The sequence below is a fragment of the Crassostrea angulata genome, chromosome 4 (genome assembly GCF_025612915.1).
Source record: "Crassostrea angulata isolate pt1a10 chromosome 4, ASM2561291v2, whole genome shotgun sequence".
Classification (NCBI taxonomy): Eukaryota; Metazoa; Mollusca; class Bivalvia; order Ostreida; family Ostreidae; genus Magallana; species Magallana angulata.
Window position 1 is genome coordinate 46,991,632 of NC_069114.1, and position 22,353 is coordinate 47,013,984.

General features: G+C 33.8%; 1 protein-coding gene across 1 annotated transcript in view; it reads left to right on the plus strand.

The window, feature by feature from the left end:
• The first annotated feature begins 2,217 nt into the window (after positions 1 to 2,217).
• Positions 2,218 to 22,353, plus strand: part of LOC128179385 (myosin-VIIa-like) — a 69,011-nt gene continuing 48,875 nt past the window's right edge. Inside the window, exons 1-3 of the mRNA XM_052846795.1 lie at positions 2,218 to 2,397; positions 3,622 to 3,667; positions 4,139 to 4,399. Coding sequence (XP_052702755.1) covers positions 3,650 to 3,667; positions 4,139 to 4,399 — 279 coding nt within the window. The 5' untranslated portion in view covers positions 2,218 to 2,397; positions 3,622 to 3,649. The remainder of the gene's footprint in view (positions 2,398 to 3,621; positions 3,668 to 4,138; positions 4,400 to 22,353) is intronic.

Below are 22,353 nucleotides of genomic sequence, written 5' to 3' on the forward strand. Positions count from 1 at the left end.
CAAAGATGTATACAGCAAAATGATATTACAAGAGACTTTTTAGCCTTTATCTTATTTCCACAGAATTGTCTAATAAACAATTTGAAAATTTATTAATTCAGGGTCTTTGGTGGGCATCTGGTGACCAACCAGGAATTTGCTCTTGGTTTGGTTTGGTTTGAACATATTTTATTGTATAAACATATACAACTGGTTCGAAAACAAGTTCTTACAACTTACGAGGTTCTTACCAAGTATAACAATTTACAACTGTATAGTAGTTTAGAATGGAAAGTACATAGAAATGGATATTACTAATATAGTGAAGTTATTGAACAATCGTACATGTATAAACAGTTCTGCTGAATTTGGTCTAGGCAGTAAAATTGAAATTACAAGAATCTGCCACAATCTGTTATAAATATTTGAACAGTTAAAAAAATTTGTTGGTTTAAATTGACACTCTGAGATTCATCTCCCCACAAAAGTAAATGACAATTGATAATGTTAATTTGATTTAAGTTCAAAAGGGTTGAAAACAATTCATTTCGTGCATTGGTATAATTTTTACAACCAAAAAACAAATGATAAGAATCTTCTGGTAATCCGCATTGGCAATTAGGGCTTTCAATAATATTTTTATTGAAAAGGTCGAAGTTTAAGATACAGTTATGTCTAAGTTTTGTGTGTATGATGTTAAGTCGTCTCTTGGCGAAGCAAAAATAGGACGGAGGTTTAATTTGGTTTAATTGAATACTGCTTTTGAAACTTGTAAAGGAGGAATTGTTTCTGATAAGTAAACGTAAACTATTCCATTTATTGATCGTGTCAGGAACAAACGATTTCTTGAATATTTCTAGTCTACATTTTGGAATAGTATAGTCTTCTCGATTGCGTGTATTGTAATTCGATTCTAAAGTCCTGATAGAAGGGAAAATTTCTTTTAAATAATCCGGTACCAAATTGTTATGAATTTTATACAATGTGCTCAATTTTGTTACTTTTCGTCTCTCGGAAAGAGACATCCAACCTGTTTCTAAATAAAGGGACTCTCTTGAAGATAATACGGGTAAGCCAGTGATGATTCTTGCTGCATAGAGTTGAACTTTTTCTAATTTTTCGACATCTCGTAACGAACAACCATCCCAGACAACAGAGCAGTATTCAATTAAAGGTCGAATAAAAGTCATGTACATTTTTGATAAAGTATTTCTTCCTATGCTAAACTTGAGCTTCTTCAACAAGCCAAGCCTTTGGTATGCATTTTTAACAATATTATCGATATACTCTGACCAGCAAAGGTTCTGACAAAAAAGTATTCCTAAGTGTTTGTGTGATGAAACATATTCTAATCGACTATTTTGGAATTGCAGTTTGGGAGAGTAAACATTTGTTTTGAGTGTAAAAAATATTGCTTTTGTTTTGGATGGATTAAATTTTAACAGCCAAGTGGATGACCAGTTTTCTAGAACTTTCAGATCATGATTCAGGACATATTCAATATTGGCAACATTATATGCAGAAGATTGTAAAGAGTTATCATCAGCGAACAGTCTACACAGTGAAAGCATATTTTCTGACACATCGTTTACATAAATCAAAAATAGAAGAGGGCCAAGAACTGAGCCCTGTGGTACACCAGCAATGACACCTCTACAGGAGGATAATATGTCCTTATACATAACTTTTTGTTTACGATTACATAAGTAGCTTTCAAACCAATTAAGAATATTGCCACATATACCATATGTTTGTAATTTAAAAAGTAGACCTTTGTGCCACACTCTGTCAAAGCTTTCGACAAATCCAAAAAAAAACATGCAACAAAATTTCCCTTCATCTATAGCTTTAACAATACTGTGATATTTGCTTTTAGCTCTAAACATACCAGCTGGTGGTCTCGAGGCCTGAAAATCTTTTCAGTGCCCCTTCCCTCGCTCCAATCTCCGTTCGCAACTGAATCCCTATGCCTGTATTTTAGTTATATTATACCCCCCCCCCCCACCCCACCCCACTGAAAATAAAAGCGGGGTCGGCAGGCGGTGATACACCACACCCAGACCAGAAAACATGAAAAACCACATCCCAAATCGCTTCACTTGAATTTAAAATTGAAAATGAATAGTATCTACGCCTTGCCAAATTTATCACCTCGTACGTTGGTATTTAATCTCTTTTGTGCTCGGGCTCGATATGCTGTATAGTTCACACAGGTATACAATTGTACAGGTGAGATAACAAAAAAAGACCCCGGTCACGTGACGAACTCTGACTAAAAGTATACTGTATAGACAGGTTTTAATTCAAGGGTGTGTCCATTTTGGAATTTGACAGAACACACAAAATGTGGAACACTCGTTAACAAATGGACCATCAAAGATCGATGTCGATTTCAATACGATTTAGAAATTGATCAAGGTAAGCTTGCCACAGATAAAACGATTAATACAGCGGCCCGGTCCCAACTCAGGTGTTTGTACATCCGGGTGGATTAGAGATTTCTGACTTTTCAATTGTACTGTTGTTTTTAATTAAATTGTCTAAATAAAAGATTTTGAACGTTTCGTGAACTTTTGGTAAAACTACACACCAGAGAGAGGTGTATTATTTTACCTGTTATGAAGTAATTAATCTTTCATGTGTTAGTTTTCGTGGCCTGCACAGCAATCAATGCAGTATTTATAGTAATTTGCTGTTTCTTCGGGTATCATTCCCTGCATCCAGGGCTAATGCATAATTTATAGTGCTCTCTGTATTAAATTATTCACATTTAATCAAACAAGTGGAGAAGTTATGTTCCTTGTCATTACAAATAGCAAACGTGTTTTGTATTGGGTCTTCTCTGGTTGTATACACCTCAATACCCCATGCTTATGGAGTTTTTGCCCTCCCCCCCCCCCCACCCCCCTTTCCCCTGTGAAAGATCCTCACTTTGCAGTCAATTCCATTGTGTAGTTTTTATGTTTATTTGTGGTTTTTATGTCAGTGTCAATCCTTTTGGGGGCTTTGTGTTATGGAAGATTGGAGGGGGGGGGGGGGGGGTAAAAGATTATTGGTGGTACCATTGTCCTAAAGGTTATTTAATGCAATATATTATATGCATTAATAAATGCTTAGGGATATGTTTAAGATACATCTCTAGGGAATTTTCAAAGATTGTTGGTACTTGAAAAAAGGTTATGTTTTTGTATTGAGAAATGCTCTAATTAAGTAACCATTGACTGACACTTTATTTGTTATATATGTATTATCATCAATAATTATTGTGTGGGAGAGAGAGTACCAATATACTGTGAAGAGCTTCAAGAACTCTGTTCCCTTAGTACAGGACTATATTCTATAAGATATAATCTGTTATATAAAAATACTCTAAGAACACAGGTAGAGGGTAGCTACACACAGGTAGAAACAGAAAACATTATATAATGAATGTATTATATGTATTTATCATTGAAATTATCATCAAGACTGTCACTGTATTAGATTGAGTGTCTCAAATGCTGATATGAATTTCAGCAGGCATGATATGAATACATACTGGCAGTTAGTTCAAGTGAAGATGTGTGTATTTTTCATATTGCCCTAGCTCAGTAGCTGTTTTATGTATATAATTTTAATTTAAATGATTATTTTCTGTTTCAGTGACACAACTGTAACATAAAGAATAACCATGGTTATCTTATCAAAGGTAAGCATTCATAACCAAATATTACTGCTAACCTAATTTTCTTTTTTCAGTAGGTTTTTTTCTTTCATAAAAAATATATTGATAAAGTTCAAACCAGAGCAAATCTCTAAGTTTCATTGATTGCATGATGCAAGATTTCCAGCTGTGTAATCTGTCTTGTACGTGTTTATACCTTGGACAGAAACGATCAATACCCCAGCAATGAGGAAGTCATATAAATCGATTAAGTCCAAAGTTATCTAAGATTTACTCTTTAAACTTACATAATAAAGAAAAAAGTTATTTATAGGTTTTATAAAAAAAAAAAGCCACATAAAATAATCATTACAATATTATTCCTGTGATTATATATTATTACAACTTGTGATGTTTAATTTTATGACTTTCATTCTATACCAATAGCATATCTTACACCTATTCAGATGATTATGATGAAGTTTTAAATGCATGTAAAACTTTTGTTATTTTTAGGGAGATCACATTTGGTTGGAGACAACCTCCAAAGGCGAGTTTGCTGTGTCCATCGGAGCTCGTGTGAAGTTCCACGACAAAAACCGCATCAATGTGGTGGACGATGATGGCAAGGAACACTGGATTGACCTCAACCGCCCAATGCGCCACATGCACACCACATCCGTGGAGGGAGTGGAAGACATGATCCTATTGGGCGATTTAAACGAGTCTGGAATTCTCAGGAACCTCTTCATCCGCTACATGGATAACCTGATCTATGTATGTACATTACATTGTAGAATTCATGTTTAAAAATATTTATCTTGATTTTAAAACATCTAAGCTTGCAGTGAATCTGTTTATTAAACAAAAGCAGTATAAATATCAATAAGAGGATATACCCAGTAATGTTTTAAAAGTGTTATGAGTTTTACATTTTGTTTTCTGAAGAATCTAAAGAAAATGCTTGCTGCAAAACTGTAGCTCCACAAAAAAATTCAGGTTGCTAACTACAGCTTTAGAAAACACATATGTATGTTTACAGATGTAGAATGTTGCCTTATGATCAGTCTGCAATCGAATATTGAATCCCTATTCTGATTTCTAATCTTTTACTATTTTGTGAGTGACCAGTTTTCTTTATAGTTATCGCCATTTAATTGCATCACAGGACATATATTTCAATCTGTGAAGAACCCCTCCAGTCATTTACGATACTGTGCAGTTGTAGCCATTTTCTTAATATGCTAATGATTTTAATAATATGCACTTACCTGGAAAAATTTTTGACTACCTTAAAGTATTTTTCGATGACATGTTTACCTGGCGTAAACAAGATATTATGCAATAGAGACCTACACCCCCTTTAATTAATCATTAACACACAGATAAAAGAAATAAATTCCTGTGTACATCAAGATGCGCTTGAAAGTTTTGAAATTTTGGTACATATTTTAGTAATCAGATACTAAAGTATCTACATGTATACCAATAATTATATGTATTCCCAATTCAGCATGTGAAAATAATTCATCAATAGCGAATGCAAATGTAAAATTCTCACCACTAAACAAGCAGCCTGATTAATCATTTCTATATGTTGTCTGAAAAAGTAAATACCAGTTTGGGAGGTTAAAGGGTTTAGTTATAGTTTGATGCACAAATTTTTGTACCTTTGTGATCCTGTCATTGCATATCAAGCATGGTTATATTTCTAATAAATTTTATTAATTGTTACAAAGTCTGCAGATGTCATCTAGTCGGAATGAAAGTCGTTATTGGACCACATATTTGTACCACAGGGGCCAAGCCCATTCAAATTAATGTTAAAACGGGCTTGGCCCCTGTAACTTGTACAACAAAGTTAACGTCTGATTTACTAAAGATAATAAAATTATATACATCTATTCATTGGACATTTATATTTGAATTGGGGGGGGGGGGGGGGAATTTGATTCCGTCAGATGTTTGAATTAAAACTACTGTACATACTGTATATGATTAAAGATTGCATACACTCTAGGATATTAACTTATTGATGGCTTAGTGATCTTGCTAGGATAGTCTGAGATCATTTCATTTTAGATTTGGGGGAAACTCTGTGTTTTGTGCAGAATACGTGTCCTTTGAGCCATCTATTTTTATATTACCGGTACAATTTTTTTTGGTGTGTGTTTTTGTTTATATGTTGATGATCGATGTTCCAATGTATTCATTCTGAAATCCTCATTCAACTTCAAGAATGTTGAAGCGAAAAAAATATTTGTGCCCCTTTACCCTTGTTACACTTAATATCTGATAGTAGCTGTTGTTGATATCCCTTACATAAGACACCTTTTAGTGTAATTATATAACATTGTACAAAGTCTTTCTTTAAAAAATCTTAGATTATTTTTTGTAAAGCAATTCAGGATGAAAATGATTACTTCATGTATTTATATAAGGATAATGATTCAGTCCATTTAAACCAGTAGATCGATCCTTTACAGGGACTTGGACACAACTTGACTTAAAATTTTCAAATCTTATTTTTCTATTTTCAATGTTTATACTGATAAATATAGAAGTTTAGTATGCTGTGTCAAAATTTGAAACTCAAATATAAACTTTTAAGCAAGATACAGAGTTCATAATTCTTTGTAATGTAAACAAAGCTCAAATATTGTCATTTTTTACATATATGTTCTATTGGTGTAAGTTTCAATCAAAAGTAACTTTCTTTTGTTGATAATAGTATTTATGAAGGTATTGAATTAGTTTGAATTGTTTTTTACATGTCATTCAATTTGTCTACGAAATGGTAATTCTCTACATTACATTTTTTGTTAACAACTACAAGACTTGAGCGTTGTTTACAATTAACTATCAATTCTTACCTCTGTATCTCGCTTGTAACTTGACTTCAAAATTTAATATTTTGGTCAATCATATAGTTTACGGATCCTAAACCGTAGTTACCGACGTTAATCTATATTTCACATCTGTAAACTATAGTTTACAAATGCAAATCTATGTTTTTCTGTCTGGAAATACACGTGTACAATACATTTTGCTGATAAATATAGATTGACATCTGTAAACTATAGTTTACATTCGTAAACTATAGTTTAGAGTTGATAAATATAGTTTCACGATTGTGAAACTATATTTATCAGATACAATTTGCATTTGTGAACTATAGTTTAGAGATGTTATTCATATGTTCACAATGATGAAACTATATTTATCAGATAAACTATGTTTAACAATCGCAAATGATTGTTTTCAGTGTTAACTATAGTTAACAGATGTGAAAAATAGCTTATCGCATTAACTATAGTTTACAGACGTGAAATATAGATTAACGTCGTTAAATATAGTTTTTGATCTGTAAACTATAGTTAACAGTTGATAAATCTAGTTTATCGACTGTGAAACTATGTTAAGCTCATTTTTGTGAATTTGTCTGATAAATGTAGTTTCACGATTTGTGAAACTATAATTAACAACTCTTAACTATAGTTTACAATTGTAAATTATAACTAGAGCAAAGCTCGTTGCAAAGCAACGAGTGGGTCTTCCGTTAATGTCGGAAGTAAAGCTGGAAGTTCCTGTAAGAAGCAGAGCTCTTAAACCAACAACAAGAGTAACTAAAATAAAAAGATGAAAAAATCGAATTATTCCTGGTACGACTTAACAAAATCCGAATGATTATAAGTACGACTTAACAAAAACCTTTCCGATTTCAAGAACGACTTAACAAAAAAATCCGAATGTGTTTAAGTACGACTTAACAATTATTTTTGGTACGAGTTAATTTTACTATTAACATTACGCTATTTTTTAAACCAAGGACGCGGAAACAAAATTTCCGGAAAAATCAATTTTTAAACCCCGATATCTCTGTAATGCATCGTCCGATTTTCAAACGGATTTCAGTTTCGTATTCAGCATGACCAACTCTACAAACCTCGTAAACATTTTAAATTAAAACGAAAAATTCGAAAATTCGAAAATTTTAAAACACTTCCGGTTTAGACCGGAAGTGACGGAAACTAATTTCCAGTCTTATGTCCAAATAAAAACGATCATTGCTTCAACACAGAAAATTCCAAGTCTTTATCTTGAACCGTTTTTGAAAAACGCCCTGGACAAAATCACTTTTTTAAAATTTAAAAATTGACGTAACGTTGAAACGGAAGTGACGTTGTAGTTGAAAATTTTAAAACTTTGAGGCACAATAATGCTTCATAATCCCTGAAAGTTTCATGTAAATCCGTTGAAAACTTTTTGAGATATTAAGCTTTGAAAAAGTCAGAAAAATAAAGAAAAAGAAAAATAATACAGAGGGTTCCGCTTAATCTGATAGTCTGTTTGTCAGGCAAAAATTATCAGATTAACCGATTATTAGATAAACCAATTTAGCGTTTTTGTGGTATTTAATTTTGGTATAGAATAAAATACAACTTGTTTCAATACATAATTTATCAACAAACAGATATAATCTGTTTCTCAATAGTTTATAATGAAATAATTTACCTTGCATTAGCAATGAAATAGCATTTTAGTCGTTATTTTGTTTGTAAATGCTCAAAAGAAAATGTTTCCCTTTTTCACTGTTCATTACGATGGTTTCAGAGTGGCGGCCATTTTAACAGGAAGTGATAAGGGCTAACTGTCTAAACATTCCCTCTTTTCACCTGGGCAATTTATTTTAATTCTTTTTCTGGTACAGTAGAATGCTCTTAAATAATCAATTATGCATGATAACAAATTATTTGAATTTTATTCATTAAGTTTTCTACCCCGATGTAAAATTGAGAGTAATCAGAATTTCCTCGATGTCACATGTTCCCAAGCACTTTTGATTCAGAAATTACATGTTTAAACTAGAGCAAAGCTCGTTGCAAAGCAACGAGTGGGTCTTCCGTTAATGTCGAAAGTAAAGCTTGAAGTTCCTGTAAGAAGCAGAGCTCTTAAACCAATAACAAGAGTAACAAAAATAAAAAGATGAAAAAAATCGAATTATTCCTGGTACGACTTGACAAGATACGAATGATTTTAAGTTCGACTTAACAAAAACCTTTCCGATTTTAAGAACGACTGAACAAATAAAATCCGAATGTGATCAGGTACGACTTAGCAATTATTTTTGGTACGAGTTAATTTTACTTTGAACATTACACTATTTTTTAAACCCAGGACGCGGAATCAAAATTTCCGGACATGCCTGCTTTTCCGTTATTAGAATATTTTTTTTAAAAATCAGAATACAACGTATATTCGGACGAAAGATTTTACAGAGAATATGACAAAATGTTTGAAAAACATGAACTGTTTTCATTAAAATTTGTGATATACAAAATGTACAGAATTTGCTAAACATTATGCATACCTTGTTTCTTCGATTGCGAAAAACCTTGGTTATAATCTTTTCAATAATAATCGTTGTTCAGTTTTTTTTTAGCTAAATCTTATTGTACAGTCTCAGCTTTGAAATATTAAAAGATACTACGTTTTTAATTTCGTATTTAGCTAGATATGTTGTACAAATATTTCTTATTTATTTGGAAAATCTACATTGACTTTTTCTTTAATATTGGTTATAAAACCGGTGTTTTACAGAGTCCATAAAATATATTACATTAATCAAAACCGCATTTTTAGGACATATTGATTTATAGACTGTGTTTTTTCAAAGCGATTTGTTTGAATTGGTTGTACCTTATTTGAATAATAAGAAATGGTAATTACTAGTATATAAACATTCACGAAACTTGAGCTTAATATTGCTGTACTGGCTACCATCAATGAAGAGGCAACTTGTTGCTAATGCACATCTTTATTCAGTCATTGAAAAACTAGTATGATGATTTGTGACAATGGCATGATGATGTGACTTGATGGGACAACACGTGATGTGACTAGATGTGATTAACTGGAAAAACAAAGAAAAGTTTTGATGCTATGAATAAACAAACAAAACACAATCAACATATGACAAATATCACTCTAGTAAATATATATGCCCCGTGTTCTTGAAATGAATACTTTCACTTATGCTCTAGCAAATTAGCAAATATAACGAAACTCGTACTACTAGCAAATTACACAATTCAAAATGAATGACTATATATGTACGCCTATTGTAGAGTGCACAAAACATTGCATGCAAACAATGAAACCTTAAATTCCGATATATCATATAATAAAAACATGCTATGATACTTTAGCTTTAAATCTATATACACATTCTAGATATATCCCTTGTGCCAACATTCGAACATGTTATTTAAAATGCATCTTCACAGTTGAACACTTTTGTTTACACATTTATACCTATCGTTTATACATAACTTTTTGCACAACACTATACACAAGCAGATTCATGTAAAACTTACCAACTTAGAAGTTTTATCTCGTAGAGACAAACATAGTAAACATTGTAAATCTAAATGGTATTCAGCACAGGAACTAGGGAGAATCTAAACTGCTCGTGTCCCGCGAAAAATCCTAATAACAAAACAGAATCCATAAATCCGGAATATTCTAAAATTCATACTCAATCCGGAAAAATGTGTATAATGTTAATGCTATAACAATTGCCTTGACAAAAATTGAAAATTGTCCAAATTTGACAAGAATCTTAAGAATATGGTAAAAGTTTGTAAAATCGTGTTTTTAATAAAGTATTCTACTGTAATCATGCCAACTCATGCCAGTATGGATTTTCAAAGAAATAGAAATACACCCTCATGATAACTGTAAAAGGTAGAAAATCTTTTTGTGTGCGCTTCAATTGAATCAGAGATATAAACATGGTCTAAAGTTGTTCCACCCTCTGTTGTGAAAAAATTCACTATCTGCTTAAACCCGTTGTGCTCCATAAAAGTTTGTATAGGGCCAGATAACTTTGTATCTTCGTTGAAATCTCCTACGAAAATGCACATTTTGCATTGTAATCTTACGGTGTCTATTAAAGATTTCAGAGATTGCAAAAATATGGTAACGTTCAATGTAGGTGGCCGATAAACATTCACTATGGCTATGTTTTTTTTCAACAACTTGACAGCAATGCCTTCAATGTTTTCGATTGAATGATGAATTATCTGACTCTCATTGTTTTCTTTGATATAGAAAGCGACCCCACCTCCTTTTGAATTACGTAATGACCTCGTGTGTTCATCGTTGTTGCTATAAGCTTCTATTCTTGCAAGATGGCGAAATTGAAACCCATTCAAATGTAGATGAGCAGTTTCTTGATCAGATCTTAACCATGTTTCAGTTAAACAAACAATGTCCGCATTTGTGAATCTCCTGTCACATTTCATGTGGTAAAAGTTTTTATTCAGGCTTTGAATGTTATGAAGTACAACTATGGTGCTGTTGGAGTGAACTTCAAATGGTCTGTCAAGTTCCAGTTTTTTCATGTCTTTCATGGCTGATTTCACATCTGGATCAGCGTACAACTTTTTGGCTAACTTTGCTCTGTCGTTTGTTTCTATGAATAATCCATCTTTTGAAGTTACTCTCGTTAATGCAACATAGGCTTGGCCAGGAGCAAATGTTTTGTCAAGGTTGACAACAACTTTTTCAACAGTCATCCCTTGAACCTTGTGAGCTGTACAGGCCCATGATAGCTTTAATGGAAACTGCTGTCTAACAATAGCATTTGATTTCCTTACAAGAATTTCTTCTTGAATTCTTTCAATCAATACCATGTTTCCATTTTTAGTTCGCTTTCCCGTTTTTATACCGACGTTTTGACTGTCAAATATAACAGCTATAGCTGTAACGTTTGTTGTTTCTGCATCTCCGTATTGAAAGTGTGAAATGTATCCCATAACTCCATTGACTAAACCATCTTTGACATCGCAATTTCTCGTCAACATGACACGAGCATTAACTGCGAAGAGTAACGAGCTTGATAAACTGTCAGTTTTGGTTATGCACGGTTTATCTCTGAGGCAGAGTTTTCCTGAGGTTTTATCTTTTTGATAATCTTTTGCATCAATCTGTTTGAAATCTTTGCATTTCTTTTCTAGCATATTCAAATTGTAATTGTTTACCTCATCGTTAGTGGAGTATACGTGAAGAACATCTTCCGGACCATCTCTGATGCAATCATTCACTGTGTCAAGTGTTTCATTTGCTAAAGGATCTTCTAAGGTTCTTGTGCGCAGCAAATTCAAAGCTCTTGCAAATGGAACATCATTGCGTTGACGCATAATTTCAGTCAATTCAACTTCTTGAAATAAATCTTGCCAATGGTCAATTGGATATGATGCATTGTCTTTATATAGTCTCTCATCTTTTCTTTGTTTTACTGGTGGTAGTTGGAAGAAATCACCGACTGCAAGCACACTAACGCCTCCAAATGGGTCTTTGCATTTTTTGATTTGCACTAGTCTTTCATGGATGTAGTATAAAAGTCTTTTGTACACCATCGATACTTCATCTATTACAAGAATTTGCAAGTCTGAGAGCTTCATTCTGATTTCACTTAAAGTTTGTTCTTTTAATGGTTCATATGGCAGTGGCAAGAACTTTGTCAAAGAAAAAACACTGTGAATTGTACTGCCACCAATGTTAAATGCAGCTGTGCCGGTAAAAGCTGTCAGCAACACTGATAAAGCCTCTGGTGACGACAATCTTTTAGAGAAAAGGCGTGATGCTTCGAAATTGATAGCTTTCACAATTTGGCTTTTTCCTGTTCCTGCACCTCCTGTTAAAAATATATGGAACGGAGCTGGGTTTTCATTTACTATTTTTCTGACACACCAGTCTCGCACAAAGTAGAACACGTTTTGTTGGATTTGATTCAAGTTTTGTACAATATTCAACATTTCTTCATTAGAGACGCAAAGTTGTTGTACTTGATATAACACATCAGCTTTGTTGAAATCACTGTCAATATCTGGTATATTTTCTACAAGATCTTCGGGGGTTTTCTGTGTTGACTTCATCATGGCACATTCATCTCTATTTTTTTCTGTCTCGGGGCATAGATTTGCCCATGCATCTTCCGGTTCTCCTATGTTTTCATACAACTCTTGAGCTTCATCTATAACACTTTCATTCTGAGCAAAGCGAGCATGATTTGTTTCCACAATTATTTTTACTGCTGTTACAGATCTCGAGCCATGTAACTTCACAAATCCTTTTTCATAAAATGTTTCGTACAAATCAAAAGTTTCCGGTTTTAATTGTGTTTCATGCCGATAGGGAAGAAACAGCTGTAGTCGAGATTGATAAAATTTCTCAGATGTTTTTTCAGCGCTAAATCTTGGATACCTAACAACTGCCTGTTTTGTTCTCGTTCTCTTTTGAACATATCCCTTAGAATTTTGAAGTTCAAAGACATTTTCATTAACACCTTTTGGAACTTGGGATTTGGCAAGGACGCGATAATCAGAGCAGAACTCGGCTAGACATATGTTGTTAAATATCTTGTTGTCTGGTCGGTTTTCGTACCTTTCGACAATGTTTGTCATGAAAATTTCGTCATCCTCGTCATTTTCGTCGTGTAAATCATCGTTAGCATCCTTTTGTTTTGGCTTCATTTGTGAAAGGGGTTTTGTCATTCGAGTAGGGTTTTCTCCAACTGGTATGAAGATCACTTTCCTTGAAGCTTCTTTCATTCTTAGATTGCAAACTCTGTAGACGGCTTCTTGCGCAGTAACTTCTCTGTGCGTCAAATATGCAGATCCTATTTTTTTTAATGTTTGTTTGGCATCCAGATTTCCTTCTTGGGCTTCAACGTTTGTTTGTTTTAATAACATTCCCATTTCCCTTTCAGATTTAGAGATGTACGAGACGATGTATACGATGCAACTAAAAGGATCCAAAACATATTGTATATCCATATTTGCATCCCAACATTTAAGAAGACATGGGTTGTACTGATTTGTCCACAATTCATTTGGATGCCTTTTGAGGACAACTGTCAATTTTTCTGACAAAACATTCATTGCATTTTGGTATGTGTCTTGATTCAGAGAAAGATCCTCGAAAATATCTTCTGTTGTCTCATACCCATCACAATCAGTTTGAATCTTATTCCAAACACTCAATAAAATTTCTTTTGCTTGAGACTTGGTAAGATTTGAAGTAGAATTACGTTGGTGCACATCTTGAATTTCTGCAGTTTCATCTTCATCGTCATCATCATGCTTTTCTGTTATGAATGTACGCTGTGAGGGAGGTCTCGGGAAGTTAAATCTACATTCTTTTCCATTTTTCTTGCACGACTTTGAGTGCTTCTTACTGTGTTGTTGAACATCCAGTACAATTTTTCTTAGTTCAGAGTCTTCATTTTCAGTTGGCACAGCACATGTCACGTATCTGTCGATAAATTCTGCCACAGCTTCCTTACCATCAACATCTATTTTTGGTGCGTTTTCCACCCAAAATAAACAATGCATGTGTGGCGAACCTCTTTGTTGAAATTCAACTCTTTGAAAGAAATCGGCTATTTTCCCAATAGGTTCTGACGGTGAATGAATAACATCCCGCTGAAAGATACGAAATCTATGTTCAAACATTCTAGCCACTGTAACGGGATTGCTCCGCAAAATTTCATTTTTTTCTGTCCAGTCTAACAAATCCGGATTTCTTTCATCATTAAGTTGTTTGAGTAAAGAACTTATGGCATCATTCCATCTATATTCTGCTGAAGAAAACGAGCAAAACCATGTTGGAATTCCAAGCTGTCTAAGCATAGCAAATAGATCTTTCTGAGTTGCTGACCAGTATGCTGGTGTACCTCTTATCGGTTGCATAAATCTAATTGCTTCATCGTTCCTCAACAGTTTTGACAGAGTTTCTGGATTTCTAAGCATATCTGAATTGATAACGCTCCCCTTTTCATTTTTGGTGACCGTCTTCCGAACAGAAATCTGCGTTTTTTCAATTACTTGATTTAGTTCTGACATATACTGACTAAAGAAGATGTAGTTTGTATCTTTTGCAAATCTGTTATCTGCATTCATCAGCCTGTTATTGAAATATCGAGCAAGTGTCAATCTTTTATCTCTTTGTTGATCAAATGAGAATTGTCCTGATGGAAAATGGCAAGGGAATGTCTTTGCTTCGTTTCCTTGTTCTTGAAGCATCCGTACTGGATTATTTCCTTCTGCAGGGGCAATATTGAAGACATCATCAAAATAATGGTCCAAAACTTCTTGTGCAATATCTACAGGTTGGAGACAGCTGTCTACAGCTATTTGTATCTGTTCGGAATCTTCATTCGGTGTTTCTCCTTGAACTTGTTCAGTATCTTCATTTGATGTTTGAATTTCATCTCGTTCAGAATTTTCATTTGAAGTTTGAACTTCATCTTGTTCAGAACCTTCTACATTTTCATTACTCTCAATGTCTCTATTGATAGAGATTCCAGCATACCATTTGTTGTTTTGTTTTAAGTAGTCTAGTGCAGTGAGAACATGAGTTGGGTTTATGAATTGATATTCATAATAACTTTTGTAGCTCAGTTTCCTCTTTAATTTTACTCGAAGCAAAAGGTTTTCATCCTCTTTTAGAGGTAAAAATGTTGCTTTTTTCAAATTAGATGGTACACAAACAACAGGACCATGAATATTCTTCTGCCCACCCTTTGGAAGAGCCATGACTTTCATGAAAGGTATATGTAAGGAAATCAAATGCTGTTCCAAATTGTTTAAGCGAGAAAGTTCCTCAGGGACTGGCTCAAGGAACATGTTATTAGCTGATGCTTCTGGAGGGATTTCACCACTCATTATCTTTCGGTGACATGTATAACATATCCACATTGATGAGTTCGCACAATTTTCTGAGCACGACGTTTTACATTGATGCAAAAACGTATCTTTGATACAAGCACCAGCCACTTCTCTCGATTTTTCACTCTTGGAATACACGTCTCTATTGCACATTTGTACTTGATTTTGGAACAACAATCGATGACAACAACAGCATGCAAAATCTGGACCCCGAGCAGTATTTTTTTTGAACAGATTTATAACTTCTTCAAAGTTTTCAAGTTTGATTTTTTTGTTCAACCTACTTTGCTTGGACTTTTGTATCTTCTTTTTCTGAATACCTGGACTAGAGTGGTAATAACGCTTGCTGTTTTCTAGGGACTTCGATCTGAAAGTTTCATCCGTTTCGTATTTCAATGAACTACTGCGAAGGAGTTTTTCTCTGAATTTTTCATCGCATCTATATTTCTGAATACTCGCTTTTTTAACCCTCTCTTTGTGAGCATCATCCAAACGATACTTATTGATACTTCTTTGTTTCACATTTTCTTTGTGTTTTTCATTCAATTCATACTTTTTTGAGCTTCTCATTTTCATTTGTTGTCTATGTTTATCATCGGTATTGTATTTCTGAGTACTTCTAGTTTTGACGTTTTGTCTATGTTCGTCATCAGTTTTGTACTTCAGCCTACTTTTTGTTTTGACTTTCAGTCGATGTACGTCATTGGTTTTGTATTTTAATGTACTTTTTCTTTTGACATTCTGCCTATGAACACTGTCAATTTTGTACTTTTGCTTGCTCTTCTCCACACAGGTAGATCTATATACACTATCTTTCTTGTACTTTAAAACCGCCTTTTGCTTAATTTTCTCTCTGTATGTCGGATCAGTTCGATAGTTAGAGTTTGCTTTGTTCAATACCTTTTTTCTGTGATCAGGGTCATTGTATTGTGCTCGACTTTTGTTCTTACTCATGAGCCTAGCTTTGTCCCGAAATGTCTGATCATTCTGATATTTTGTTTTATTGCTTTCTTTTAATGAGATTCTGAATTTTTCATTCTCTTTGTACTTCAGTGAGGCTTTCCAAAGCTTTTGATTTTTGAAGTCTAAATTTTCGTTGTACTTTTTTCGATACATTTCCCTTTTGTATTGATTTTTTTTATTTCCTTTTTCAATTCTTGATTTTCGACAACTTTTATCTACGTACATGGAGTCGAGTTTGCTTTCGCTTATAACATCAACCATTAACTCACCAACATCAAGGACAACTTCATAATGGTTTTGATTTTGGTGGTTTAAATATAAACCATTTCGTTTTGTTCTGAGAGATGCACAGACATTTTGTCCTGAGAACTTGAGCCAATTGCCATTTGAAAATGTGAAAATATCGACCGATAGCATATGAGCTAATGCAAAAATTTCGATTTCCGTTGCCCAATTCCCTTCTTTCTCCATTGAAGACACGTGGTTTTTGACTGACGCTTCATTAGATCTCAAAAATGATTGAAATTTGTTCTCATTCTTTAGAATGTGATTGCATATTGCGCTGCGAACAACATGATGGTGATTTTCTGTACTCGTTAGACAATATGAGACTGCTCTGAAAAAACAGTTTCCATCTCCAGTGATAGGTATGGTTAAATTAGGGATTCCTAATTCTTTATTTGGTGTTTCAACTGAGGTAACTTCTATCTGAGCATATTGTATTCCTAGCTCAATGCAGAACTCTTCCTTTAAAGCATTTGATAGGGGACAAAATCGAAATCGGTTTTCTTCATTACGAATAAATACAATTGCATCATCATCACTATCACCATCGCAATCTGTTGTATTCTCACATTCATTTTCACCACTTTGCTCTGTAGAAGTACAACAAACTTTCTTTTCTTCTTCCAACTTTTTTGCACGGCATATTGCCCCTGTTATATTGCATTCAACAATGCTCGAAAACCCCATGGAAATGGCAAGCTTCTGAATATGTTCTAATAATTGCTCTACATTTTGGAACAAAAGTCTTGTACTTTTCCCACTACAACTAAATAAGCCTTGTGGTGATCTTGAATGGGAGTCAAATGTAAAATAAAATCCATTTGTTTTTCCAATAAGAAATGTATTTCCCCCAAAGCACACAAAACACCCATTTGATTCTAGCAAAGCAATTTGTAACGCCTCATATAGATGGTATGCATTGAAGTCAGCATAGCATGGTTCATGACCCGACAAATTTATAATACTTGCTAACGTTGAATTCGTTGTGAATTCAAATGCCCTGTTGAAACACTCAAAGTACTGGGGTAATTCATCTACCAATAAATATCTACTATGCATCGAAGAACTTCTCTGCAAAAATGTGTACAACTCATCACCTGTTGCTAGTATCTTGTTCATATCCTGTGTAGTCCAAAGTTTGCTGCTTTTAAATTGTTCAAAAGCTAGACCAGCTAAACTGTTTGCAACACATTGAGTACCTGCATTGTCACCAAACATGGGATGTGCCTGATGGAATGAACCTTGAACAGATGTCTGAAAATTTGTGTCATTTACATTACAGTCAATTTCATGCATTTGACTACATTCACTATTTTGAACAAAGTATCTCTGATGATTGTCAACATTCTCATATACAGTTTCATGTGCATGTCTCATAACGTTTTCATTCATGTAACTATTTTCAGCTATGTCAATCTCATTCTCATTCAAAATTTCATCTGCATGTTTTACTTCCTTTTTTTCCATGTCACAAGACAAGTTTACATTGACCAAGTCAGTACTATTTTTACGTTCAGAAGCCGTTTTTAACACTGTCTTTATTTCCTCATCTTTTGATATACTGCTAGACCCTCTTAGCACAGAAGAGTCCAGCTGCGCCTGACCTGCTGGGCAAGGCTTAAAGCCTTCATCATGCCCAGGTACCCTCGTTGGAGTACAAACCCACGCTGGGGAGTCAGTGGACGGTGCCTTTGTCACGTTTTTGACAAACAGACGACTTCCCCGAGGAGATGGCAACCTCGGGGCAGGTGGATGCATTTTCACTCGAGGCGAGGCCTGCATCCTGGCCAGGGGTTTTTCCTCTTTAGGTGGAAACCCCATCAAACCAAACCCTGGAAGATTACCAGGGGGAGCTGACACAGCTCCGTCCATTGACCCGCAAGGGACAACAGACTCTGTGGTCTCATTTGGTGGTGTGACGGCAGAGGAGCAAGCATTCTGTTGTCTTTTCAGTCTCTTTCTCAGCTTGTCTTTCTGGCGACTACGCTTATCATCAATCCTTGCTCTCTTTGGCATCTAAAATTATATTTTAAAAAAATCAAAATTTCTATTGTTGTCTCCCCTTATGAGATGATTGGAAAATGGAATAAATTTAATTAAAGCTAGAGCAATTACCATAAGAAAATATCTCAACATTTGGGATTGCCATTTGTTTCATATTGAAATACAGTTAAACCTCATTATCTTGACCTAGATAGGATTGGTTAATATCTTCGAGATATCTGAGTATTCGAGATATTAAGGGTAAAATACTTAAAGTTTAAGTGTTTGGGACTAAAACATCACTTCGAAATATCCATTGTATTGGAGATATTGGTGTTCGAGATACCGAAGTTCGACTTAATGCCTTGTACATAATGTCCACAGGTTTTTGCTTTTTTCTTCTTTCTCATGTACTTAACATATAGGGCCTACATATGAATATCAATTTCAACAAGAGACATCACTTGATAATCATTAAAAACAAGATATGTGTGAGCAAATGCTCACTAGTGATAACCCCACTCTGATGTGAATATGCAAAATAAGCAAAGTTGACATTTAACAGTGGTTGTCATCCGATTTGTACTTAAATACCGATATATCCTATGATATAAACAAATGGTGTGCTAAAATTTATCTTAAACATAAACAATAAATAGTTGCTGAGAAATCTTTGATGAAAAAATACATCTCACAATATGGCATGCCTAAACAAATAGTGTGTTAAAATTTCAAACTCCTGCAATAAATAATAGCCGAGATATCTTTGATAAAAATTTACCCGGTAGACTAAAATTAACAGTGGTTATTTAACAGGATGTTGACGTCCAATTGCAACAAATATATATCCCACCGTATGGCATGCCTAAACAAATAGTGTATTCAAATTTCAAGCATCTGCGATAATTGCTGAGAAAAATGCGACATAAATTTTTGTTACGGATGGACAGACAGACAGACAGAAACAGAAGGGTATAACAGTATACCCTCTTCTCTGTTGGAGAGAGGGTATAATTATATCATGAATTTTAACAATAACAACCTTCAAGTACAGCAACTCTCAATTTTACAAAAATATTGACAGGTACTTTATCTCAAACTGCCCCCTGCTACCTTTATATTACAGTAACATTCTCTGAAAAGTCATCTTGTCTTAAATTTAAAAAGCTTATGCTATTCTGAGAAAAAGTGTACCCCAATTTACCTATTCCATTGATATTTAAGAAAAATATGGTTATTTATGTGAACCCACTATTTCCACTTCCCTCAATTTAACACAGATAAGATTCATAGGACTCTCCATAAATAAAGCATCTTTATCCAATCTTTTAGCAGTCAATTGTTGTTCAACCTCCTTAAATAGGAAATCTTATTTCAATACTACATACATGTACATGATATTATCATGATAAAAGCATCACATCACTTTGAAATAACCTTACAATTTTACCCACCTCCATCTTTTGATTTTCATAAGCATTAGTTTGAACACTTAAATCTAATTAAGGTAGCTCCATACTCGTAAAATTCTCTGAGGAAAGTTGAAAAACTGAACTGATTTCGACTTAATAGACTTAAATGTCATCAATTGTTAGAAAAAATTTACATGTCATCACACTTTTTGAGATGCCACATAAACATAAACTAATAAAAGCATATTTTAGCATCAGAAAACTGTAAATTTTTTTGTCAAAAGTAAAATCTTGTAGGCAGAAATTTGTTTTTCTTGTTTAATTTTAATGTCAACGTTATCAGAAAACAAAAATTACAAAAATATTTTAAAATTAATCATTGGAATAAGAAAAACTATAGCATTTAGACATACAACTGAGAGAAAAGTCAGAAAAAGAGTTATTTCTCCTTTGCATAGATAAAATATATAAAATTGGAAATTTAGTATAAAATTAAGTGCGAAAATATCTTGAACCTACCAATAATTCTAATTACATCCATGTGATTATATTCACATAAAATAAATAAAACTATCTTGCACAATATTTAAAGAATTCAAAGTTTTACAAAAAAGTGTGACATCACAGAACACTGGATCTACTTTAATATAATGAAACTAGCGTTGCAATTTCCTTGAGTCATGTCTCATATATATTTGAAAACAACCATCACTGATATTGAAAATTGATCTTTTTTGGTAAATGGATAATTTGTTGCATTTTTATTTACAAAAAAACATGCTGCCCTACATGCGATTTCTTGTTTTCATGAAAAAGTAAGCTTATGATCATATTTAGTGGATATCTTATCTATTTTGGTTTCTAGTTTGCTTTTAACTTTGCTAAAATAGTAAGACCTACAAGTGTGACACCAAAACTCCTGTCCCAGTGGCCATGAAATTCATAATTTTGGAGAGGGCTTTAGTGAAAAGATAATTTTAGATAATAAGTGTGCATGACCAGATACATTGAAAAACTAGAAGACTCTTATGATACAAAACAAAATATTTGTGAGCCAATGCTCACTAGTAATACCTGTGCTTTGATGTAATTATACAAATAAGCAAAGAAGACATTTTTAAAACAGGAAGTTAATCAATTTGTTGAATCCCACCATATGGCATGCCTAAACAAACTAGATGTGTCGAAACTCCACAAATGCCACCGTAAACAACCAAAATTTCAACTGCCAAATTTAGTACAGTGGAGCCTCAGATATCCGGACGCCAGATAACCGGACGCTTCACTTTCCGGTCGATTTTTATTGGGAACAGAATTTTTACACAATAATTTGTCTCGTTTATCCGGAATTCCGCGTTCCGAATCCGGACGGTCAAATTTAACCACATAATACAGTTTTCCTTTAAATTTTACCTAATTTAACCGGACGGTCACATTTTAGTGTTCGGGGGCACAAAATTTTTTATGCGCAAGTGCAAATTGGTGTAAAAACATCTGACACTGGTTGTTGGTTTTAAACAATGCCTTCGTCCGGTAATCGGGGTCAACTGTGTCACGTTATGTACTCGCCCGAGGATATTACGATAACCATGGATGCGACATGTTTAATTGTCGCCATTTAACTTATGAACTGTTATTGTTTGATTAAAATGTCATGAAAATTTTTAAATTTGTGTTTTAAAAAGTCATCTATTGATTGAATTAAAATTCTATTAATCGTATTGTGATTAGATCGTTCGTACGCCTATTCATTTAAAAACGTAATTGAAATGAAATATTTGATAAATTGAGTTCTGTTTACGATAGTTATTAAGACCGCTTGGGATGTTCAGGGTATCGACATTAATTTTATAGCGTGTGTTCAATTTTTCAGTGTAATAATAATTTATGCGAAACATGGCGTGGATGAGTTTTCACGCTACTTGTAAATATCGCTTGGGTGCTTAACTCAGTAGAAAGATGGATACGTAAAATTAGCTTGGGTAAGTTCTGTCAATGAAAAAATAGCTTGGACAATTATCAATAAAAGAATATATACAGATTTTCATCCATTTTCAATCATCAAATGTTGAGCAGCTTCAAACATGTCAACACCACCGGCCAAGAGAGCGAGAGTTGCGATCACCGCTAGCTTGAAGAAAAAGATTTGTCAGCGTAAAGTGGAACACCCACATAGTGTTATGTACATGTACATGTGTTGTTGCCTTGAAGAATGTAGTGCTTGCTTTCCTGTGGAAAAAACATACCTTAAATAATGTTTTTAACAATATTTTGTTTTGTTAATTTAAAAAAAACCTTTTTTTTTTGTAGTGCTTATGGCTATCAAAATAAAATATTTAATTGTATAATTTAT